The 26,190-nt window shown below is 44.0% G+C and overlaps 2 protein-coding genes and 1 pseudogene across 4 annotated transcripts in view; 1 reads left to right on the forward strand and 2 right to left on the reverse strand.

Annotated features, from left to right (window-relative positions):
• ZSWIM6 (zinc finger SWIM-type containing 6) overlaps nt 1–24,883 on the reverse strand; it is a 212,686-nt gene extending 187,803 nt beyond the window's left edge. Inside the window, exon 1 of one of the 3 annotated variants that reach the window (XM_059694565.1) lies at nt 23,970–24,883. In XM_059694565.1, the coding sequence (XP_059550548.1) occupies nt 23,970–24,609 (640 nt within the window). In that variant the 5' untranslated portion in view covers nt 24,610–24,883. The remainder of the gene's footprint in view (nt 1–23,969) is intronic. The other 2 variants (XM_059694563.1, XM_059694562.1) reach the window with 2 other exon arrangements.
• On the reverse strand, nt 4,358–5,621 carry LOC132233606 (high mobility group protein B1-like). Its single transcript, XM_059694566.1, has one exon. The coding sequence runs from the start codon at nt 5,486–5,488 to the stop codon at nt 4,946–4,948; it is 543 nt and encodes a 180-aa protein (XP_059550549.1). The 5' UTR covers nt 5,489–5,621; the 3' UTR covers nt 4,358–4,945.
• Nucleotides 15,397–16,056, forward strand: LOC132233604 (pancreatic progenitor cell differentiation and proliferation factor-like; annotated as a pseudogene).
• Nucleotides 24,884–26,190: the final 1,307 nt, after the last annotated feature.

Below are 26,190 nucleotides of genomic sequence, written 5' to 3' on the forward strand. Positions count from 1 at the left end.
GGATCGCAAGAATCAAGTCAAAGATTTGAAATACGAAGAAGCAAAAAACACACAACCGGAAAAACAAAATGAAAAAAAAATCCAAAAATACGAAGATAGCGTAAGGAGCCTCTGGGACAGCTTCAAGTGCACCAACATCCAAATTATAGGGGTGCCAGAAGAAGAGTGAGAGCAAGATATTGAAAACCTATTTAAAGAAATAATGACAGAAAACTTCCCCTACATGGTGAAAGAAATAGACTTACAAGTCCAGGAAGCACAGAGAACCCCAAACAAAAGGAATCCAAAGAGGACCACACCAAGACACATCATAATAAAAATGCCAAGAGCAAAAGACAAAGAGAGAATCTTAAAAGCAGCAAGAGAAAGAAAGTCAGTTACCTACAAAGGAGTACCCATACGACTGTCAGCTGATTTCTCAACAGAAACTTTGCAGACCAGAAGGGAGTGGCAAGAAATATTCAAAGTGATGAATGCCAAGAACCTACAACCAAGATTACTTTATCCAGCAAAGCTATCATTCAGAATTGAAGGTCAGATAAAGAGCTTCACAGATAAGGAAAAGCTAAAGGAGTTCATCACCACCAAACCAGTATTATATGAAATGCTGAAAGGTATCCTTTAAGAAGAGGAAGAAGAAGAAAAAGGTAAAGATACAAATTATGAACAACAAATACACATCTATCAACAAGTGAATCTAAAAATCAAGTGAAGAAATAATCTGATGAACAGAAAAAAAAATAAAAATAAAGTATCAGCCGAAACCGGTTTGGCTCAGTGGATAGAGCGTCGGCCTGCGGACTCAGGGGTCCCGGGTTCGATTCCGGTCAAGGGCATGTACCTGGGTTGCGGGCACATCCCCAGTGGGGAGTGTGCAGGAGGCAGCTGATCGATGTTTCTCTCTCATCGATGTTTCTAACTCTCTATCCCTCTCCCTTCCTCTCTGTAAAAAACCAATAAAATATATTTTAAAAAAAATAATAAAATAAAATATCAATGGAAAAAATATCATTGGGTGAGAACAAAAAAAAACACACTGATTGGTATATCCATTTTATGCAAAACTGAGTCTTAAGCAAAGTCTATCGCAAGGGAAAGTCATCAGCATCTTGTAGATGCGTTTAATAAACCATTCCTATTAATTAGCCAATGCATTTTCACAAAGTGTAAGATCTGTGTGGTATTTTGAAATTATATGTGCTTTAAATCATCTGGGGGGGAAAATTTTAAAAACAATAATTAAATTTCGTTTTGCCAGTTTCTTTAAAAAGTGAAATATCAAATAAAAGGAAAAGCAATCTCTTAATCCCTCAAAGACATTTATAACTCAAAGTTATTTTCTTGGGTAACCCAAAAATACTGTTGTTTTTCTACACAGAAATGTCCAAATTATTTTTTTTAGAAGTTGGAATCATCTAATTTAAAAAAATTTGTTTTCATCCCTATCCAGGTGGTTCTGTTGTTTGGAGTGTCAGCCTGCACATCAAAAGGTTGTGAGTTTGATTCCTGGTCAGGGCACATATCCAGCTGGCAGGTTCCATCCCCAGTCAGGATGCATGTGGGAGAAAACCGACTGATGTCTTTCCTTCCCCCCTTCCTTCCTTCCCTCCCCCGCTCCCTCACTCTCCCTCTAAAATCAATAGAAACATATCTTCAGGCGAGGATTTAAAAAAAAATGTATTCAGGGCAACTTTTTTGGCTGATACTGTTAGCAAGTTAACACGTTTGAAGAAAAAGTCCCCTCAATAGGGATTGCTTTGAGTAATACACATTTTAATGATGTTAATTCTTCCAATCCATGAACAGGGTATATGCTTCCAATTGTTTGTATCTTCCTCTATTTCTTTCTTCAATATCTTATATTTTTCCAAGTACAGATATCTTATTTTTGTTGTTGTTGTTGCTGCAAAGGAAAATGGGATTCATTTCTTTCTGAGAGTTCATTATTGGTGTAGTAAAATGTTGTTAATTTTGTATCCTTGCCACTTTGCCGAATTCACTTATTAAATCTAGTAGGTTTTTGGTGGAGTTTTTAGGGTTTCCTATATATAATATCATGTTATCTGTGAATGACAGTTTTATTTCCTTCTTTCCAATTTGGATGCCTTTTACTTTTTCTTGTCTGATTGCTATGGGTAGAATTTCCAATACTATATTGAATAAGAGTGGTGAAAGCAGACACCCCTGTCTTGATCCTGGGACAAGATCAAGGACACACTGTTAGTTTTTGCCTATTGAGTATGATGTAGGCTGTAAGTTTGTCATATATGAGAAATGCTGATTCCTCTATTATTATGTTGATCCCTCTATTCCCACTTTGCTGAGAAGTTTTATTAAAAATGGGTGCTGATTTTGTAGAATGGTTTTTCGGCATCTACTGATATGATCATGGGATTTTTACCCTTCATTTTATTTATGTGATGTATCACATTTATTGAATTGTGAATACTGTACCAGCCTTGCCACCCCAAAATAAATCCCATTTGATCATAGTGTATGATCATTTTAATGTATTGATGGATCCAATTTGCTAATAATATCTTATGAGATTTTAGCATCTATGTTCATCAGGGATAAAAACAGTATGGAGTTTCCCCCAAAAATTAAAAATGGAACTTCCATTTGACTCAGCGATCCCATTTCTGTGAATATATCCTGAGGATCCCAAAACACCAATCAGAAAGAATATATGCACCCTATGTTCACAGCAGCAATATTTACAATAGCTAAGGTCTGGAAACAGCCCAAGTGCCCATCAGTAGGCAAGTGGATTAAAAAAGCTATGGTACATTTACACAATGCAATACTATGCAACTGTGGAAAAAAAAAAAAAGCAGGATCTATTACCCTTTGAGACAACATGGAGAGACTGGAGAGTATTATGCTAAATGGAATAAGCCAATCAAAGAAAGATAAATATCACATGATCTCATTTATATGTGGAATCTAATGAACAAAATAAACTGACCAACAAAACAGATCCAGAGACATGGATGCATGGAACAGATTGACATATCTCAGAGGAAAAGGGGGTGGGGGGTCGGCAGGAAGAGATTAACCAAAGAAGTTATATGCATATATACATAGCCCATGGACACAGACAATAGTGTGGTGAAGGCCTGGGGTGGGGTGGGGTCGGGGTAGAGGTGGGCAAAGGGGGATAAAGGGGGGGCGGGGGAAATGAGGGATATCTGTTAACATTGTCAACCATCTACATAAAAAGGCCTAAGTGACTGTTACAGCAGAATGACCAGAACAACCGGCCGCTATGATGTGCACTGACCACCAGGGGGCAAACGCTCAACGCAGGAGCTGTCCCCTGGTGGTCAGTGTGTTCCCACAGGGGGAGTGCCACTCAGCCAGAAGCCGGGCTCACGGCTGGCAAGCACAGCGGCAGTGGCGGGAGCCTTCCTGCCTCCACCTCCATGGCAGCACTATGGAGCAGCAAGCAGGCAGGTGGACATCCCCCAGGGGTCCCAGACTGTAAGAGGGCACAGGCCAGGCTGAGGGACCCCCCACCCCCTGCAAGAATTTCATGCATCGGGCTTCTAGTAAGAAATAAATTTAAAAAGTCCCCTCATATAAGTCAGAAAGAAACCTAAATGGTATCTGTATGTAGTAGTAAGTTGATGATAATAAACCAAGTCCTAAAACCAACCTGTCTATATTGTGGTCATTTCCTATTCAAAACACCTCTTAGGAGACTTAAGTTATGCAACTCTGATTCAGAAAATCAAATAAAAATTAGAACTTGGAGCTACTATTTTCAACTAATAGAATTTCATACAGGCACCCACAAAGACTGGCATATAATCTAAGTATATCATTCATTCAAGTTACATTTCAATGTCTACTATAGACACACTACACAATTAACACTATCATAATTGGCTGGCCTGAATTTAAGATTTGCCAGTATTTTTATTTCAATCTAGCAGATTCACTTTCACTCCAAAAAGGGACTTTGTACCTACCTTAAATACTGATTCTCATCCCAAAAAAAACAAGACTCGACATTTAGGAAACTCAAAATGACTCTGTAACAGTATGTGGTAGAATATTCGTACATTTATTTGTTACCATTTCATGTTTTGAATTGTTTTATAGCTAACTGTTGTTCCCTCTATCAGAGGTGCTTAGAAACCTAGAATCTTACCAAAAAATTAATTTTCTGATTTCTCATTAAAAACTATCCCTCATTTCCTCCAATTTTTACATTAAAGATGAGTTCCACATTTGTACTCTAAAGTTTAGAAAAAGCCATGATCGGGCAGTCAAGTGTCAGTCTCTGCAACAACCCCTTGGTCTACCTACTTTCACTAGGTAAAAACCAGGTTACCTAAATGTACCTACCTGGTTTACTATATCTTTTTATTTTTTTTATTTTTTTAATTAAAAAAATTGTATTTACTTAGAAACATTCAGAATGTCAACAAAACAGCTGCAACTTTTTTTTTTTTTTTTGCAATTACAGAGTGGTATTCAGTTAACAGAAAAACAATTATTTCGTATAAGCTGCATCAGAGACAACTGAAGATGAAAAGCTACCATCCCCGTATATAACTAATTTGTGCTGTGCACCAACAAGAACCTGCTTTAAATTTCCATGCCAATTTACAACCCCCATATTGTACCAGGCAAGGTTAGTGGCTATTGAAAATACCACCAGAACAGGACTATCTAAAGACACATTCGGTAGTGTGTGTGTGTATTTTGGGTTTGGAGAAGAAATGTGATAGTGATGGGCTAAGTGGTGGTGGGATAAACTCAAGAAAGCACAAATTTAAGTAGCTATGTTTAAATATATAGAGGGTTCCTTTCCTCCCCCTTTTTCAGTTCAGGAATTTATGTTTCATTGTGCTGCTTATTTAATGTCATTATATAAAAACTTATATTTTTACTTATCCCCCCTCCCTCCATTCTTTCTGTTAATGATAGTGACAGTTCAGAATGTACTCTGTGAAACTCCCTTTTTGGCAGCATCAGGCTTTCCTTTAGCTCGGTCTGCAGCATTATCCTTTTCATATTTCTCCTTCAGCTTAGCAGCCTTCCTTTCATAAGGCTGCTTGTCATCTGCAGCAGTGTTGTTCCACATCTCTCCCAGCTTCTTTGCAATGTCACCTATGGATAGGCCAGGATGCTCTCCTTTGATTTTTGGGCAATACTCAGAACAAAACAAGAAAAAGGCCGAAGGAGGCCTCTTGGGTTCATTGGGATCCTTGAATTTATTTTTTGTTTCCCCTTGAGGAGGAATATAAGTTTTCATTTCTCTCTCATAACGAGCCTTGTCTGCCTTTGCCATGTCTTCACATTTTCCTTTCTCCTTAGCAGACATGGTCTTCCACCTCTCTGAGCACTTCTTAGAAAACTCTGAGAAGTTGACTGAAGCATCTGGGTGCTTCTTCTTGTGTTCCTCCCAGCAAGTTTGCACAAAGAAAGCACACAATGACATTTTGCCTCTCGGCTTCTTAGGATCTCCTTTGCCCATGTTTAATTACTCTCCTCAGCGAGCACACAGTCACCCAGTGCCCGGCTGGCTCGCACTTGCCCCAGCGCTGTCTCTATGGAGCTCAATGTACTGCAATGGCTGTGAGAGCGGGAGCCAGACATGTTACTCTATCTTTTTAAAAACAATATGATGGTTGTAGATTTCTCAAGTAAGGCTCTTGAAAGAATCAGGATATATAGATTTTTCTAGATTTATTAAATAAGGCTTCTTGAAGAGTTGTCAAAACTCAATTCTAAATTATTAAAAAAGCAAACAAAAAAGGAGAAAACTAGCTGCTCCAAAACTGTAAAGGCTCAAAGATGGAATCATCACTTTAAGAAGTGAATTTTTAAAATTAGCCTTTTAGAGATACAATAGTCAATACATCCCTAATGCCACCATAAAATAGACTGTCATACCGTGAACTTTCACAGACTATATTCTGAACTGTCACTATCATTAACAGAAAGAATGGAGGGAGGGGGATAAGTAAAAATATAAGTTTTTATATAATGACATTAAATAAGCAGCACAATGAAACATAAATTCCTGAACTGAAAAAGGGGGAGGAAAGGAACCCTCTATATATTTAAACATAGCTACTTAAATTAGTGCTTTCTTGAGTTTATCCCACCACCACTTAGCCCATCACTACCACATTCCTTCTCCAAACCCAAAATACACGCACACACACACACACAAACACACACCGTTTAAAAAATACAAAGCATATCATTATATGTCAAAAAATAAATTTCACCAAAGCTTCATGATTTATCAAAAGCAAAAGACAATCCACTGCTAAGCTATGAGCTACTAATACCAATTCAGACCTAATATATACACTGAAATTTGAATAAAATCAGTCACTGATCTGGTATCTCCAATTTTTTTCTAACAAATCTAATATTATAAACTGCAAACTATAAAAAATAAATGAGCATGAAAAATCATGGATGAAACTTAAATTACTGTTAATATAAGAATGTTTAAAAAATCTGTCCATTTTAAAATAAAAGTACTTTGCCATATAAACTGTTAAAATAAATAGTTTTTACAAAACTGTTTTTCCCACCACAAAAGTCCTTTTTGAAAGCAAAAATGCAGTACTATCCAGTACTTTGGAATTTCCTGATATTTATGAAACAGCTTAGACAAAATGCCTTTTTATTAAGTTGCAAAGAGATCCATGAAAACTCCAAAGAAACTCTCTGACAAGTTCCAATAAGGAACGTCATTTGAGCAATTTGCTCATACGCTAAACAGCACTAGTCAAACTACCTTCTGGGCTTTGGTTTTAATCAAGCTTGTTAGTTAAGCTGAAGCTGACATCTTTTACATGACTCACCTAAATAAAATCTATATTAAATTAAGGATCCAAAAGATTGTCATTTACCTACTACCATCCAGTAGATTACAATGTTCTATGCATCATATTAAATTTTACACACACACACACACACACACACACACACACCTTAGGACTTCAATGGCACGTACACCTATCTGCAGAAATATATATACATAGATTAATGGTTGTATCTCCAAGCCACTTTTCGAATATCTACCATAACCTCTAACTGCAGATACCATATGGTATAATTACTACACTGTGATATAGTTCAATATACTTGACACTCAGTCAATATTCTTTCCCCAAGACATTCTGACTATTTCCTAAATTTTTGTTTTCACCCTAAGTAATAAAATATTCTGGAATCAGAAACAGCAAACTGGCTGTTATCCGCAATGTAAGTTTCTCATTTTAAGATATAAAAATTTAAATAAACTCTATAACATTTGCCTCCTATATGCTATTAGAACGACAACTCACCTTTCACTAATCCCTCACCTTATACTTTTTGAAAAATTTTATTTTCAGTTACAAGCGACATTCAATATTATATTAGTTTCGGGGGTCAGCGTAGTGGTTATACATTTATATAACTTACAAAGTGATCCCCCTGATACTTCCCACCTGACACCATACAGAGTTATTAAAATATTAGACTATATTCCTTATGCTGTACTTTATATCCTCGTGACTATTTTGTAACTGCCAATTTGTACTTCTTAATCCCCTCACCTTTTTCACCCAGCCTCCCAACTCCCCTCCCATCTGGTAACTATCAAAATGTTCTCTGTATTTATGTTTGTTTCTGTTTTGTTTGTTCGTGTATTTTAATCTTTCAATTCCACATATGTTAAATCATACAGTATTTTTCCTTCTCTGTCTGACTTACTTCACTGAGCATAACATCCTCTGAGCATAACACCCTCTATATCCATCCATATTGTTGCAAATAGTAAGATTCCATTTTTTATGGCTGAGTAATATTCCATTGTGTGTGTGTGTGTGTGTGTGTGTGTGTATATATATATATATATATATATATATATATATATATATATATATATAGCACATCTTTATCCAATGGTATATCAAAGGACACTTAAATTGCTTGATATCTTGGCTATTATAATTAATGCTGCAATTGAACACAAGGGTGCACATATCTTTGGATAAATACTCAGAAGTGGGATTTCTGGGTCATATGGTAGTTCAACTTTTAATTATTTGAAGAACCTCCATACTGTTTTTCGTAATGACTACACCAATCTGCAATCTCACCAACAGAGTACCATGGTTCCCTTTTCTCTACATCCTCACCAACACTTACTGTTTACTAATTTATTGATGATAGCCATTCTGACAGTTGTAAAATATCTGTGGTTTTAATTTGCATTTCTATAATTAGTAATGCTGAGCATCTTTTATGTCTATTGGCCATCTGTAAGTCCTCTTTGGAGAAATGTCTATCCGGGTGTCTTCTTACCACTTTTTAATCGTATTGTGTTTTTTTCACCTTATACTTTCTTATTTCACAAAATTGAATTCAGCAGAATTCACCTAATAGTTACATTAAAGTGGGGGGGGGGGATCAATTTGGTTCTATTTCTAGTTATTTTGGCCAATTATTTTGTGCTACCTTAAGAAGGACATCAGATCAATTCACTAACTAAATGTTCTCCTGACACCCAACAGAACTAAATACATTACACCACTATTCATTGAATAAGCCTAACAATTATCATCCCTATTTCTATTCATATTTAGTGTAGTCCACAGTACACCAAACATCATCCCTATCCTACACTCAGCTTTCCTGTGTACGGTTGGAAAGAATATAAGTACTGTCATTCTTACCAAAGTCCCTTCCAAAGGTACAGATTCACAATGTGACATTCTTTTTACTTCTTTCCAAAATTACTCAAGAACAAATACAATATATTTTTTCTTTGTGAGTACAATTGACAATCAAGTTTACACATGCATCCAAAAGTTTGAAACCCAATTTGCAAATACAACCCACATAAATACTGGCTCTAAGGTATATAAAATCTAGACCCAAATACTGATATTTCAACCAAAACCTAGCTGCTTCCTACGAGAATAAGTAGTGGGCTTTTTTATTCCTACATATTCCTACAGCACTAACTAAACCTAAACACAGACAACTTTGTTAGCAAAGGGAACACTGATAACTGCATAAAAATAAATACATGTTTTGTTAAATGTCTAATGACACCTATAATTATATGAACCAATTCAAACTCCACACTTCAATAGCAATGGCAATTTTAAAGATGCCCAAGGCACATTAAATCAATCGGGCAAATTTCACACCTCTTGGTGCTGCCACAAAACCAAAATTAGTGAGCTGGATGTAAGTCTGACCTGATAAGGCAATTCTTAAATCTTTCTTCCATCTAAAATAGCTATAGTAGTATAATACTATCAAAAATGAGTCCCACATATGTAATACTTTCAACAATATTTTTTTAATGAATCCCTTCTTTAAAAAGCCAAAAGACAAATAAAAACATGCACATCCATTTAGTAAAAGTAGAGGTAAGTAGAATATCACAGTGGAATGTCTGAAAATTAGTCTGATACCTCAAAAATCAGGTTTTTGAAACTTGCCAGCAGTCCCACAATGCATTGGCCCTGTGCCATCATGGCCTGGTGCCAGCCTAATGTGGAGCCAACCTAAAAATAGCAGCCAAGCAGCAGAATACATAGGTCCTTGTGACCTCAGCTTTATTTCCCTAAATCAAGGGAGGTTGGAGGGGAGGAGACAATTACAAGGAAAGAATGGAGTAGAGTACATTCTCATCGTTGGTACTTCCTATCTCTTCCAATTTCTTGCCTTTTTCCCTATCACTCCCTCCTCCTTCTCTCTCCTCCTACTCTATTCCCCCATTCCAAAAAAGGAAGGGAGAGAATAAGGGTAGTAAGGGAAGGAGGGAGGGAGAGAAGGAAGGAGGGGAGAAGCTGAAGCTCTGAGGCTACTCCATCTCCTGACTTCAAGTCTCACTTGATTCCACCATCATCACAAAGCAGACATTGGTCACTTCAGTCCTCAGCTTTAATGCAGGTCTGGAAAAAGTATAGAAAGTATAAGACAAAAGTTACACAGGTGATAATTGGGGGAGGGAAGGAAGAGAAAACTAGTAATGTTGGCAAGAGTACAAAATCTTAAGTGCTAAGAAAGCTTAAAGAATGCTAAAGAAACAGGACACTTTAGAAAGTCCTTACTCAAATACAACAATCAATTATAAACTTCTGTTACCTGAATTTTAAATGTTTATTTTATGACAAATACTTATAAAATTCATGACCACCATCTTTGTAGAAATGAGTTCATTTAAAGCAGTAGCAAGATGCAAAGGTTCCACAATAACAAATTCAGTATGCTACCTTTGGACTTCTGCAGGCCTTTACCCAGACCAATAGCAACACTAGAAGAGACTCCAGGCTCTGCCCTTTACACTGAAATTATAAAATATCTATACTTCACATATAAAAAAGCTGGTCACTGTCAGCAAATATTTAACAGATACAATTCTAAATTGTACTGGTGTAATTAAATTAAGTACAAAAATTTAAACCTTGCTTCTGTAGACTTACTTTACATGCTATCTTTTTAATCATATTTTCTGTATAATACCTTCCAACATTATGGATCTGACATCAATTAACAATGAAAAATGCTTTAAGTAAACAGACTGTCAAATAAGCCAGGACCAGGCAATGAGTCACCTGAATTTTAAGCACAATAATTCACTAAATGAGCTTCCAATTTATGTGATCAGCTTATTCAATTAGTAAGAGTTTCAATGTACTGGCAGGTTCTATTGCATCCTTCCAATTAACATCTTCCCAATAAACTCTCTTTTTTAAAGAATTTAAATCATCTTATCAGCAATAATTATTAGTATAATGTTTAATCATAACATTTAAAAAGGTGCTTAAATGAGATAGATATATTTCTTTAATATACTTTGAAAAATTGCCTTCACTGCATATATACCACAATTAGACCTAGCCTACATGTTATTCCTCATTTAAAAGTTTAAAATGTCTGATAGAAGATGATTAAAATCACCCCACACAACCTTCCTCCAAAGCTGAAACTCACTCATAAATGGAATTTATAATGCAGGTTTTCAAGTCAAATTTTAAAAATACACCGTAAAAATCATAGCTATGGATACAAGTTAAAATTCTGGCCACAGTGAAAGACACTCTAGAAAGTAGCAAGAGACTATAAACCTAGAGATGAAACTTCTTTAGGTTTATCTTATTTAATGACTAGAGGCCCAGTGCATGAATTTATGCACAGGTGGGGTCTGGCCAGCCTGGCACCAATCGGGGTGGATTGGGGCCAGGCCTTTCAGAAGGAGGCAGCGGCTGGAGGTTAGCCAGCTGGCCTGCCCCTGATCAGACCTGATCAGGGCTGGACTGGCTGGGGGAAGGGGCTGTGGGCAATTGGCTGAGGGGACCAGCCCCCAATTGGGGTGGAGGGGGCCGATTAGAGGCGGGGCCGGCCATGGGGAGGGGGTGTGGGCAGGTCGGCCCCACCCCCAATTGGTGTGCGGGGGACAATCAGGGGCAGAGCTGGCTGGGGGGAGGGGTCACGGGTGGATAGGGGTGGTGGGGGCTGTTCAGGAGGGGTGGGGCTAGCCATGGGGAGGGGCTGTGGCCTGGGGGAGGGACCATGGGTGGTTGGCTGGCCGGCCCTACCCCTGATCCGAGTGGGGGGCCAATCAGGGGCGGAGCTGGCTGGTGGGAGGGGCCGCAGGCCCATCAGGGTGGTGGGGGCCCATCGGGGGTGGGGCCTGCTGGGGGAGGGGCCACAGGCGGTTGATGGGCTGGCCCTGCCCCCTATTGGGGTAGGGGGCAGGTGATTAGGGGCAGGGCCAATGAAGGGGAGGGGCTGTGGGCCAATTGGGGTAGTGGGGGCCTATCGGGGATGGGGTTGGCCAGCCAGCCTCACCCCCAGATCAGGCCAGTTCGCTGGTCACAATGGGCGTCATAGTGACCAGTCATTCGGGGTTATGGTTGCTGGCTTTTTATATATGTAGATGATGCATCACAGGTAGTACTAGTTAGACAGTAGAAGTACCCGTCAGACAGGCTGTTTCTAGCTCCATAATTTACCAGCCTGTGTGACCTTGAACAAAAGTTACTAGCACTTCTTTCCTATGCTTCAGTTTCCTCATCAGTTAACATGAGAATAAAAGTGCTTCATAGGGCCCGACTGTGGCTCAGTGGTTGGGCATCATCCTGTGCACCAAGAGGTTACTAGTTTGATTCCTGGTCAGGGCACATGCCCAGGCTCTGAACTCGATCCCCATTAGGGGGCGTGCATGAGGTAGCAGATCCATGATTCTCTCTCATCATGATGTTTCTATCTCTCTTCCTCGCTGAAAATCAATAAAAACATTTTTAAAAAAGTGCTTCATACCTCTGTTAAGAAATATAAAGTGCTGCGCTAGCCAGTTTGGCCTCAGTGGATAGAGCAACGGCCTGTGGACCAAAGGGCCCCGGGTTTGATTCTGGTCAAGGGAACGGCCCCGGATTCGATTCCGGTCAAAGGAACCTATCTTGGTTGTAGGCTCCTTCCCATCAAGCCCTGACAGGTCTCGTTGAGGAGGAAACCAATCAATGTGTTTCTCTCACATCAATGTTTCTGTCTTTCCCTCCCTCTCTCACTACCCTAAAAATCAATGGAAAAATATCCTCAGGTAAGAATTAACAACAAAAATATAAAATAAATAAATAAAACATTTTAAATTATTTTAAAAGAAAAGAAATACACTCAAGAATAAGACAGTATGCCCTAGTCAGTTTGGCTCAGGGGATAGAGTGTGGGCCTGCAGACTGAAGGGTCCTGGTTTGATTCTGGCCAAGGGCACATGCCCAGATTGCAGGCTCAATCCCTAGTAGGGGACATGCAGGAGGCAGCCAATCAATGATTTTTTCTCATCACTGATATTTCTATCTCTCTCTCCCTCTCCCTTCCTCTCTGAAATCAATAAAAATGTATATTAAAAAGAAATATAAAGTACTTGGAACAGTATCTGGCAATGGTTAAGTATAATGAAAGTGTTAACTCCTATAATGAAAGTGTTAACTCCTATTAGTATTAGTAACAAACTAGAGGCCTGGTGCACGTGCACCAGTGGGGTCCCTCGGCCTAGCCTGCGCCCTCTCGAAATCTGGGACCCCTCAGGGGATGTTGGACTGCCAGTTCCGGCCTGATCCCTGCAGGCCAGGCTGAGGGACCCCACGGTGCACCAAGACTCTAGTATGCATATAAGATCTTTGGTTAATCTCTTCTCGCCCTTCTCCCCCTCCCCTCTGAGTCATCAGTCTGTTCCAGGTTTCCTGTGCATTGAGTGTCTGCCCCCTGGTGGCCAGTGCACACCATAGCAAATGGTCTAACAGTCAACGGTTGCTTAGGCTTTTATACAGATGATATTGTTGCAGTAGTATTAGGAGGCTCAGGTAAATTATGTTCAGTTCATTGAAGAAAAGCACCAAATCAAAGAGGACTTTAAAATTAGAGAGGTCACTAAGTTTTGAGGTCACATCAATTATGTGAATAAAGTGTATCTAGGGGTTATGGGTATACCATTTACTGATGATGAAGGCGGAGGGACTGACAATTCACTGAAAAATGTACAAAAACAAGTCAAATACAGACACTACTAGATAAGTTTTCATAAACATACTAAATTCAGAGCAGTCAAAGCACTAAACTTTTAGTAAATACTTGATTACATGGGTGTATGCATAATTTCATGTATATTCACACAGCTGTAATATTCAAATAGTTAGCAATCATAACTAACTTTTCCTGAATTTTAACCTCACTTTAGAACAGCTCTACAATTTCCAAAAATGTTTTACACTACCATGTATTTAGTATGCTAGAATCATTGCTTAACTGAAGCTATTAGAATGTGGCCTAACATTAAAATGCTGTCTAGAAATACTTTTATAACATTCAAAGAAATGTTAGCCAAATAAACTCTGCAACAGTTCAGTCAATTTACATTCAAGAATATTGTTCCTCTGCCTTGGCCGATGTTTCTAAGTGGTTAGAGCATCTGCCCAGGCACTGAAGGGTCTCGAGGGTTTGATTCCAGTCAAGGGCACGTACCTGGGTTGCAGATTCGATCCCCAGCTGGAGTTGGGTGCGTGCAGGAGGCAACCAATCAATGAGTCTTTCTCACATCTACCTTTCTTTCTTTCTTTCTTTCTTTCTTTCTTTCTTTCTTTCTTTCTTTCTTTCTTTCTTTCTTTCTTTCTTCCTTCCTTCTCTCTCTCTCTCTCTCTCTCTCTCTCTCTCTCTCTCTCTCTCTCTCTCTCTCTCTTCTTCCCTCCCTCCAACTCTCTTGAAAAATCAAGGGGGGGGGGGGGATATCCTTGGGTGAGGATTAACAAACAACAACAAAATATTGTTCTCATTTCTAAGATTTTTCTGAGATTTACAAAACATTCCCAGAAAATTAAGAGGTAACCAAGCAGTGGAAAGAGACACAAAATTTAACTTTTCAAATTACTCAATATGTCTATGCCTCAGATTTCTCATCAGCAAAATGGAAAAGGCTGGAATTAATGTCATCTTTTCATCTCTAAAACCTACATAGCTCTGTAAGTTGATAACGGCTATCATGCAAGATATTGTATAAAAATAGCTTCTCATCTGTTAGCATATTTTGTTTTAAGAAGAAATGGAACAGTGTATCTATACACAGAAGTCACTGAAATATGCTTGAGGTAACCATAATCAAATGACACCTGGATTCATTTGTCTCTTTTTCTGCTCACTTTTGATCAACTTAGTTACAAATACATAAATATATGTAAATATATGTTAGCTGACTCAAAACTAATTCTCACATAAGATTTCCACAAATATAAAAAACTGTGTACCCTTAGTAACAGAGTTCATTTACTATCAGCTGAAAGGCAATCTTTAAGTTCAAAATGAAAAACAGATTTTGCACTGCATTCTCTCCAAAACCTGCTTTAGCTACCTATTATTTTTAAAGAATTAAAAACTATGTACAAAGTGTATTCTCAGCAGAACACAGGCACTGAAAGCAAAAACTGGAAAGATACTCAGATTTTTTAAACAAATATAACCAACACACTTTTTATTTATTTATTTAGAGACTCTGGCTAGGATTGAGAACAAGAGTCACTTCTCATGGGACAAGACTATGTAATGCAATGTTTTTCTCAAAATTATCACTTGATACTAATTTCTCAGAAAGAGATGGAGAGTATTCCCATCCATTTAAAGGAGGAAACAGCTCATGTTTTCTAATTTACAGTAATCCCTAAACATTTAGTTAGCTCTCTCAAAAAGTTAGTAAGCCAAGAAAATTAAGTTAGGTTTTTTTACTGTGAGAAAGTACTGTTCTTAATATTGTATCATAGTGGCCTCCGCGCGTCTCGATCATGGTGTGGCCTCCAGCGGTATCCTCTGCAAATGGGCTCCCTGGCCTAGTGCCCCCCCCCCCCCGCCCTGCCCCCGTTATCGCGCACCGAGGTTTCCACCAGTGCACAAGCAAGAGCATGGCCGCCATCCCCTCCAGTGGCTCATTCGTGGCCACCCACGGCTACTACTGGCGCCGCCTGGGTTCCACTTCCAGTAACAGCTCCTGTGGAAGTGCCCAGTACCCTGGGGAAGCCATCCCCCACCACCCGGGTCTCCCCAAAGCCGACCCGGGCCACTGGTGGGCAAGCTTCTTTTTTGGAAAGTCCACTCTCCCATTCATGGCCACAGTGTTGGAGTCCCCAGAGCACTAGGAATCTCCCCAGGCCTCCAGCAGCATGATCACCTGTGACCTGGCTCGGGAAGCCACAAGGAAGCAGCCTGGCGGCCAGCCTGGCAAAGTCAACGCTGGGCCCCCATCCTGAGTGGCTACCACCAGCCACCAGACTTCCAGAGGCGCTAGGCTTTGAGCCCCTCCCCCCCTCCTCCATCCCCTTCCCTCTCACCCCACCTGGCGTAGACTAGGCCGGCTGCAGCAAGCAGAAGCAGTTGGGTTCTTTTATATCAAAACAGCAACACACCAAAAAGGAAGTTGAGAGAGCCCCACTCTTTACTACCCAAGCCACACGCAAGCCTGCCTAACACCCCGTAGCCATGTGCCTTGCACCAAGTGGAAAATAAATGAGAAGCAGCCATTAAAAAAAAAAAAAATTGTATTATAGTTATTTGAAAGGTGACTAAAAATGGTTTTGTAGGTTCCATGTAGTTTATTATATTACCATCTAATAAATAATGGCCTATAATCTGCTTTGTTTCTAAAATGTTTATACTTACCTGTAATCTGCTTTCTTTTCTAGGACATTTGTCCTCAAATATAACAGTTGAGGGTCAACAGCAGTTCAAATTTAATGACTGCCCTATAAAAATTTCTAATGCAGCCCTAGCCGGTTTGGCTCAGTGGATAGAGCATCAGCCTTCGGACTGGAAAGGTCCCAGGTTCGATTCCGGTCACGGGCACATGCCGGGGCACATGTAGGGGGCATGCAGGAGGTAGCCAATCAATGATTCTCTCTCATCATTGATGTTTCTATCTCTCTTTCCCTCTCCCTTCCTCTCTGAAATCAATAAAAATATATATTAAAAAAATAAATTCCTAATGCAACGAGTTTATCATATGTATATGTAAGTAAGCTTCTTAAGTAAAGACAACGAAGATTCATTTTGCATCACTGAAGAAAATTAATTTTCTAACAAAAATAATGAAGCATGCAAGCATGTGAATTAGTATAGATCTAATCGTGTAATTTTTTTAAAGAATAGGTTATTGATTTTTAGAGAGAGAAGGGAGAGAAAAACATCAATTTGAGAGTACAAATCTTCTGCCTCCTGCACCTGCTCCCCACCCCCTAATGGAGAAGGAGCATGCAACCCAGACCAGGAATTGGACCAGGAATCAAACTGGCAACCTCCTGGTGCACAGGACAACACTCAAGCAACTGGCACACCAGGCAGGGCCAACTGTGTAATTTTTCAAAGGGATAGCTTTCTTAAAAGAAAACATCGGTCATTCCTCCACTGCCATCCTGTTCACTGAACATATTACTAGCTGAAATCATACATTAATTGAACTCTCTTAATATGAGTGTGAGCAGAAAAAAATATGCTGGTCTGTGTCTTTCCAAAGGAAACATTTGGAGTTAGAATTGAAAGCAATTGATTATCCATTGTGAAAAGAAAAAAGGCCCAGGATAAACATCTCAAAAACCAGCCAGGACATACTCAAGACAATTATAACCTGACTTGTTCAATTACTTGCAGTACTTCTTCTATTAAAACACATATTCCACAGGCATCCTATAGTTTTTAAAAGGAAAGGCATCAAAGTCTCAAATCTGCAAAGGGATGAAATTAAATGCAAAGCTGGGGGAAACAAACAAACAAACAATAGGAATGGCCTTTTCTTTTACAATCCAAGGGTGTATTCAGAATACAAGTGTGTGGCAAGAAACTAGAAAGATTGAAGAAGAGTAGAAATGCTTTCTTAATCCACATCTGCAATTCCAACTTCCAGTATTGTTGAAATCTTATATAGCTACAAAAGTATTGTCTCCTGAATACTTTAGATTTGAACCAATACTAACCATCAGAGAACTAAGTATTATAACAAATCCCAAGATCTGTTCAGCTAAAATTGAAAACCTAACTTTCCTCAGAACAATGCTGAACACAGATGAGAAACTCACTTTCAAAACCCAATTTGTAAGGAAATCACATCGCAATTCACATAAAAAATAAAAAATACATATGCACCTAGTTTCAAATTTTCTTTTATGTACTTTTTCCATTAATCAAAAGGCAAAAAAAGTGTAATACCTGATTCAAAATTGTTCTGTATTAGTTACTGTAGTCTTGAAAATGCATTCAGTAAAATGTACCATCACCAATAAGTAAAACACCCAATTCTAAAAGTAATTTAGAATCACATCTACACTAATAAAAGAGAAAAATGGCAATTGGCGTACGACGCTACCCTTTTCATTGGCTAATCAGGGCTATATGCAAATTAACTGCCAACTAAGATTGGCAGTTAACTGCCAACAAGATGGCGGTTAATTTGCATATGAAGGCACAATGCAGGGAGGTGAAAGGGAAAGCAGGAAGAAGCCCCCTGCCACTGACAGTGATCGGAAACCCAGGGGGAAGCTAAGAGCTGGGGGCAGCCATGATCGGAGAATCAGGCGCCTTTTCCGCCCTGGCCAGTGATAGCAGGAAGTAGGGGTGGAGCCAGCGATGGGAGCTGGGCACGGTCAAAGCTGGCAGTCCGGGGAGCTAGGGGTCCCTTGCCTGGGCCTAAAGTAAAGCCCACAATTGCGGCGCTCACCGCTGCCACTGCGGGTCCCCGCTGCCCGGGCCGGACGCCTAGGCCAGAGGCGTTAGGCCTGGGCAGGGGTGGAGCCTGCAACCGCGGGGAGCTGGGGGTCCCCTGCCCACGCCTGACACCTCTGCCGGAGGCCTCAGGCCTGGTCAAGGGGCCGATCCGGTGATTGGTGATCGGAGGGTGATGAGGGTCAACTCCTCTGGCCGAGGCATCAGGCCTGGGCGGGGGGCTGGGGGTCCCCTGCCCAGGCCTGATGCCTGGGCCAGAGGCATCAGGCCTGGGTGGGGGGCGGAGCCAGGGATTGGGGGGATATGATGGTCCCCTTGCCCAGGCCTGAAGCCTGGGTCAGAGGCGTCAGGCTTGGGCGGGGGGTGGAGCAAGCGATCAGAGGGAGATGGGGGTCCCCTGCCCAGGCATGATTCCTGGGCCAGAGGCCTCAGGCCTGGGCAGGGGTCAGAGCCAGTGATCGGGGGGGAGATGGGGGTCCCCTGTCCAAGCCTGACACCTCTGGCGGAGGCGTCAGGCCTGGGCAAGGGGCCGATCCTGCGATTGGAGGGTGATGGGGGTCAACGCCTGAGGGCTCCCAGTATGTGAGAGGGGGCAGGCTGGGCTGAGGGACACACACCCCCCCCACCCAGTGCACGAATTTCGTGCACTGGGCCCCTAGTCTTTATATAATAATCTCGTCTGTAGAGAAAATCAAAATACTCAAAGAAAGGCCAACAAATCAACCCTAAATAAATTAGTTAATTAAAATTTTTATCCATCTTAATTCTAGTAACGATCACCTTTTATTGCCTTGCCACCCCCAAAACACAATATTTTAAGTTATGAATCTTAAAAGACCATTAAAGTGTTTACCAAAGTGAAAAAGTAATCAGCAAAAAAATAAAAGCAACTCCTTTTAAAAATTAACTATTTCCTTCTTATATAAAACCCTAGTTTTGTTTTGAGATTTGCCTTTTTTAAAAGTGATTATTTAGTCACAAATAAGGAAACTGTGTTTCAAAGCCCCCAAAAAATGGATGTACAGCAACCAGGTCTTTAGAAAGGGGACACACACACACACACACACACACACACACAAAACAAAACATATAAATGAACTAAAAACACAAAAATAATTTTTCCAAGTTTATTACAAAAACACATGCTTTTAGTTTTTAAGAACAATCTAACCGTAAGACTCACATAAAATGAAAAGTAGAATTCCTCACAAAACCTTGCCTATTCACTTAAGAGCCCTTCTCCATCTTTCTCCACTATTCAATGATTGCGTAACCTTTCGAGACATGTTTATGCATCTATATGTACGTCTTTTTTTGTTTTAAACAGAAATTGCAGCATGCTATATGAACAATTAGCTTGTTTTTAAACAAAATATTCAGATCACCTTTTCTTGTCAGTACATATAAATGTACTTCACTTTTTTCATGGTTGCATAGTATTCCGCAAGTACTTTTTAATCAGTTCCCTTCTCTTTTTTTTAATATATTTTTATTGATTTCAGAGAGGAAGGGAGAGGGAAAGAGAAATAGAAACATCAATGATGAGAGAGAACCATTGATCGGCTGCCTCCTGCACGCCCCCTACTGGGGACCGAGCCTGCAACCCAGGCATGTGCCTTTGACCAGAATTGAACCTGGGACCCTTCAGTCCACAGGCTGATGCTCTATCCACTGAGCCAAACCAGCTAGGGCTCTTCTGATAAAAGTGTAGAATGATTCCAACCTTTTAGAATTGCAAACCTTATAGCAACGGGTATTGCTCACTGTACAGACCAACTCTGTGCAGAAAAATTTCTAGAAATGACTAAAAAATATTGTGCCAAGCAGGGAAGCACCACCTCCTCAATCTATTTGAGTACTGCCTACCCATCTTGTTAGTAATGTGATAGATGAAGACAGCATGTTATTTTTACTTGTGTTTCTTTATAAAAGAGTGAAGATGAGTTAAGTTCAATCGTGTGCATTTCTTTGTGAATGTGCTACCCATTTTTCTACAGGGTTATTCATCTTTTTTTTAACCAATTTTTTTTGGAGTTCTCTGCAAGCCTTTGGTCGAGCATGCTACAAATATTTGCCCCAGTTAGCTGTTTCAGTCCAACAGGAAATTTTTACATATTTCTATGCAATTGCATTTATTTTCCCTTATAATTAAAATTTTAGACCATATTAGGTAAGTCTTACCCAGGCAAAACTTTGGGGAAACTTTTTAATGTGACTTCTAAATCATCGCTTAAATGATATCGATAATATTTACATATAAGTTCTAATATGTCATTATTTAACAAAAATAAGTCAACTACACTTCCTCTAAACCAGCGGTTCTCAACCTGTGGGTCACGACCCTTTTGGCAGTCAAACGACCCTTTCACAGGGGTTGCCTAAGACCATCCTGCATATCAGATATTTACATTACAATTCATAACAGTAGCAACATTACAGTTATGAAATAGCAACGAAAATAATTTTATGGTTGGGTCACAACATGAGGAACTGTATTTAAAAGGCCAGAAGGTTGAAAACCACTGCTCCTGCAATCAGCTAATGGAGAGCTCTGCACCAATGAAACACTACTTACAACTACCACACTGAGAGTGTATTTTCTCCTTTATTTTTTTTAAATATATATTTTACTGATTTTTTTAGAGAGAGGAAGGGAGAGGGATAGAGAGTTAGAAACATCGATGAGAGAGAAACATCGACCAGCTGCCTCCTGCACACCTCCTACTGGGGATGTGCCTGCAACCAAGGTACATGCCCTTGACCGGAATCGAACCTGGGACTCTTCAGTCTGCAGGCTGACGCTCTATCCACTAAGCTAAACCGGTTAGGGCTATTTTTTTTCCTTTAAATGTCTTCTTAAAACCTAGGAGTTGAAAAATAACTAGCAAGTATGTTCAATTCCTGGGGATGTCTAAATTCTTTGTCCCTCAATCATTAAATAATTTTCAACAGTGTAAGTGAACTAGATTTTCCCTATTGTAATTATAATTAAATCATCTCTACAAAAGTCAATAAATACTCCTTATACAAACTTGTAATTTTGCAACACCAGAAAATCACTTATGATGCTATCAATGCTGTACACTCTGTTGTTTCATTTCAGGTCCTGAAGTGAAAAAGAGTTCTACCTCAAATCACAAAATTATAAAATAAGCCTCTTGAGTTAGTATTCCAGTTCAAACCACCGAGAGCTAAATTAGATGGTTAATCTAGCTACTCTCTCCATTCTCCATCAAAAACAAAAGAAAGGAAGAAATTCTGGTCTTGGGTTTTCTATCTCAGTACCAGCTGCCAGGGATTTAACAACCTTCCATCTCTAAGCTGACTGGCACAACAAGTAGTACAACTTGGAAGTTAAGAAAATTGGCAGAACTCAGAGGGGGAGAAAAATATTTTCCACAATTTCTGCAGCACTTGTTTAGCACGTATGTGTTTCTAAAGGGGTGGTCAAGTCTTCAAAACTGTAAGCAGCAGTATACTACTTACTTCACAGGAACCAATGCCAACTCCATTCAGTGGTCTCCTTCCCCTTTGGGGACTATTCAAAAAGTTAGTATTTTCTTTTACAACTCGCCCAGGCCTCTTCACTGATGAAAGCAGGCAAAGCCCATGCTGTGTGTCTGTCTCCTAGAGAAGATTGCATCTTTTATTTATCACTCCTTGGCTTTATTTTCACAGTGAATTCCTGGCTTAAATGCAATCAGCCAAGAAACCCTCCCTATGTGCTCTCCTGTCATTCCTCATTGCTTGCAAGCAGAATCGAGCACAGAAGGGGAGAAAGAAAAAAAAAGCCTCAACGTTGCCAGCCAAGCCATAAAAATTCTCAAACTCTAGTTAGTTATACTGAGGATCCATAGATACCTTCAATCCGTTTCAACCTGGCAGCAAGAAACGAGAAAAAAAAACAAAAACTTGAAAGTATGTTAATTGGGTTTTAAAAAAAAAAAAAAAAAGGATGGATGGATGGATGGGTAGCCTCAAAAGTTGAACCCCCTCTATGACAGAAGGATAGGGTGCTGAAACTAGAAAAGGCAACACTAGGGGATGCCTTTGGAAATAAATGACCATGCAGAAAATCACGTTTGCAGATTGCATGAGAATTCAAATTAAGCAGACAGGATTAAAGCAAATCTGAATTCTCTCCTGGAGCCCCTACCGACCCCCACCGAACCCCCAAAGACAAGAATAAAAGGAACTGACTACGGAAAAAATCATTAAAATAAGAGACAGCGATGCCTCCAAACCTCTCCCCATGCATTAGGTACCGGTTCACCACTACAATTTAAAGTACACAGCAATATGGGAAGAGCAGGAAATACGCCGTCTGCAACCAGGAGAAAAATATGGGGAGGGGGCTCACTAAAGCATTGTTCTCTTCAGTCGGCTCCGACATCCCCATCGCTATGGCTGAAAAAGATACCCGGCCAGAAAAGAAAGAAAAAGAAAAGAAAAAAATCTCTGAGGGGGTCGGGGGGAGACGGAGAAAGCTTTTAAACTCCGTATTTGAGAAAACTCTCCCGGTCTACCAGAGAAAGGAGGGCTGTACAGCTTTAAATCACAAGTCCCTCTCTCGCCTTTGTCAAATACCTTCTACTTTACAAGCCCTGAAAAGAAATAGAGACTCTTTTGTTTGGTTTCCCCTTCTCGGAAGGTGACAGAAAACTGAAAGGGGCACAAATAAACCTGAAAATGAGAACCCAGTGCGGGGTCGTGCCCGGCTGCCGGGCGGCCGCGCCGGCAGGGACGCGGGAGCCGCCGCGGAGCCCCTCGGGCTCGGGCTCGCGCGGGTGCGCCCGCCGGCGGGAGCGCAGAGCCCGTCCCTGCTCCCGCGCGCACCGGGCGCGACCACCGGCCACCCCAGCGCCAACCAAACTCGGGCGGCCACAGCCCCGGGGCACCGCCGCGGCCCCAGAGGAAAGGGAAGCGCCGGCCGCTCCTTCCCGGACTCGCGCCATTTCATTCGGGGCGTCCAGGGGTTAGATGTCCCCTCAGGAGAGGTTCCCTCAGGAGAGGGGTCCAGCCCGCCGCCCCGCTCCCCACCTCCGGCGCTGCTCCGAGGCAGCAGAGAGGCGGAGGGAGAAGACGTTTAAATCCCCGGTGGCCACGGAGCTCGCCGGGCCGGACCGGACGCCGCAGCGACTCCAGCGCGTCGCGGCCGCAGCCCGTCGAAGCCCTGTGAGGAGCGGCCGCCGAGCCGCATGAACACGTCCTCCCTCCCCTCCGGACGCAGGGGCGGGAGGGGAAGAGGAGAAGGAAAGAGGGCGAGCGACAGGCCAGGGGAGAACGGGGAGCGCGGCCGGGCCACCGGCTCGCCCCGCCGGCATTGTCTGCGCGGCCCGCGCCCCCTCCCCCGCCCCGCACGGCCCCGTCACACACCCTCCGCCAGGGCCGGCCGGCCGCGCCTTTGTCCACATCCGCCCCCCAACAAGGCTCGCAGCCCTCCAGGACCTGCTCCCCGAGAGGAGGGCGCCCGACACCCACCCCCCGACCCCAGCGCGGGGCGCGTCCTGCTGATTCATTTCCCACTCGCACCGGCCCGTCCGGGGAGACAGGGGGCGGGGAGGGGCGGGAGGAAACGGGCGCTCGGCGCTCGGGAGGCCCGTCCGGTCCCGTGAGGGCACCGGGCAGGGTGCGGGCGCCCGCCGGACCGAGGGGCTGCTCGGAGGGGAGCGGGCGGGCGCCCCGCCCCCGAGGGACTGACGGGTGGACAGACGGCCCCGCGGCTGCCCGTGACTCACCGACTTGCAGGACGTTGTCGACGCAGCCACTCTCCAACAGCGCGATGCCCCGGCGGAAGGGCAGCCGGGTCTCGTCGCCGCCGTCCGCCGTCCCGGCCGCCCCCACCGACGGAGCCCCGGCTCCGGCTCCGGCGGCGGCCGCTGAGGTGGCCGCGGGAGAAGACGACGAGCTGCCGCTGCCCGCGCCGCCCGCGCCGCCGCCCGCGCCGGCGGGGCCGCCGCTGTCGTCGCCGGGGCCGCCCGCGGCGCCGCTGCCGGTGTTGAAGGACGAGTACATGCAGATCTCCCGCTCGCTGCGGGGAAAGGACCAGTAGACGATGCGGCGCTGCACCGGCTCCGGGATGCGCTCAAAGCGCTCTTCCACGCGCTGGAACGGCCACTTCTCCGCCACCTTGCGCGCCGCGATGTCCAGCAGCGACTCGGGGCTCTGGGTCTTGCCCGGCGGCAGCAACCCCAGCGCCGCGCCGCCCCCGCACGCCGCCGCCACCGCGCCGCCCGCCCGCGGGCCGGGCCGACAGGCAGAGCTGTAGCCGCCACCCGCTCCGCCGCCGCCGCCGCTGCTGCCCCCGCCGCCGCCGCCGCCGCCCGGCCGGCAGCACAGCCGTTTTGCGGGAGGAGGCTGCTGTCCGCGCTCCGCCATGACCGCGTCGCTTCTAACCCGACAGCGGAAGTGCCGGGACCCTATAAACGGCACAAGGAAGCGCGACACGCACACGCCGCCGCGACGCCACGCTGCCTTCTAGGGCCCGCCGCTCCTTGTATGGGCCCAAGAGGTTGGGCCTCCACAGTGACGTCAGGGCTGAGGCGGAGCGCCGATAGGGGGACCTAGGGCCGGGGGCTGGGCTATGCAAATCGCTGGGCTCAAACATAAATAGAGCACTCGGCCGACACGGGGGTAGCGGGGGCGGCGGGGCTGGGGCGCTCGCCGGCTGTGAGGATGTTCGGCCGCTGCGAGGCGGGGGGCGGGGCTCAGGTGGGATTCCCGCGGGAGGGGACGGGCCTCCGGACCTGGCCCAAAGTGGGTGGGTCTCTGCGCCCCCTGCTACTCCACTTCCCTTTCCAATTCCCTGCCTTCTTTTGATGTCCGGCAAGTGAGGACGCGCCTCGTGGGTCACAGCGGGGGGAAGACGGGAAATGGGGGGTGAGCCTGGGCAGAGGTCCTGCTAAGTGGGGGGCGGGGCCCGCGGGCCGAGGCCCCACCCTCCGTCAAAGCCTGCCCGCCGGGGGGAAAAGCCTTTGGGCGGAGGAGGCGCTTTCAAAACAAAGAAATGCGGCGTGGAGCCCAGGGGATGGGGGTGGAGAGGAAGGCGGAGGAGGTGCGGCTGTAGCCGCCGGGCTGCCCGCTTCCCCTCCAGCTAGCCCGGGGGAACTCCCCCCTCAACCCCCAGCCAGGGCTGCGGCGCCTGGGAAGAGGGAGGAGGCTGCACTCGGCGGCTGTTTTCCACTTCACTTTTGCAGATCCGGGTAGGGAAGGAGAGCGCCCGCTCCGCTGCCCCGTGTGGCTGCAGCGCACGCGGCTCCGAGCCCAATGTCCGCTCTGTCCTGGTGGCTGGGCTGGGGGCCGAGCCAGCCAAAGTGTCCGAAAACGCGCAGAGCGCTCGGAACCTACCCCGCAACTGGGCGACGGGCGTTCCGAGCGGGCACCGTAGCAGCCCCGCCCTTGCGCTCCCTCATCCCTGCGTGGAGCTGGGGAACTTGAACTGGCTCTCGTCACTCCCGCGGCCTCGCCGATAAGACACCGCTTCAGTCCCGGGGTGCTCGCACTCGGGATGGAAGGTACACCCGAGCAGTGGATTTAGCAAACACCTTTGTGAGTACACGCCCCACGGGAGCGCGCGCACACATACCCCTCGAGCGCGCGCGCACCACCCAGCCGGCTGCAGACACTGATCCTGGGACGCTTGGCGGCGGAGGGCTGCTGCGAGCGCGCTCAGTGCGCACTTAGACCTGCGCCCCGGCTCGGCACCGGGTGCCCGGCTGCGGCGAGCCAAGGCGCTCCGGACGCACGCCGCGCTCTCAGCAGTCCTGGCGGCGCCGGAACGCCCCATCCTCCCCGGAATAGGCACTTTGGGGAGCAGGCAATCGAAAGGGATTGAAGAGTGCAGCTTGCAGCTTGCTGCTGCGAGGGCGCCGAGGAAGGAGTAGAAGCGAGTGCCGGGCTGAAGCAGGAACCCTGCGGACATTGTTGTTCGCACTCCGCAGAGCTCGGTCAAATCTGGGT

The sequence above is a fragment of the Myotis daubentonii genome, chromosome 4 (assembly GCF_963259705.1).
Source record: "Myotis daubentonii chromosome 4, mMyoDau2.1, whole genome shotgun sequence".
NCBI lineage: Eukaryota > Metazoa > Chordata > Mammalia > Chiroptera > Vespertilionidae > Myotis > Myotis daubentonii.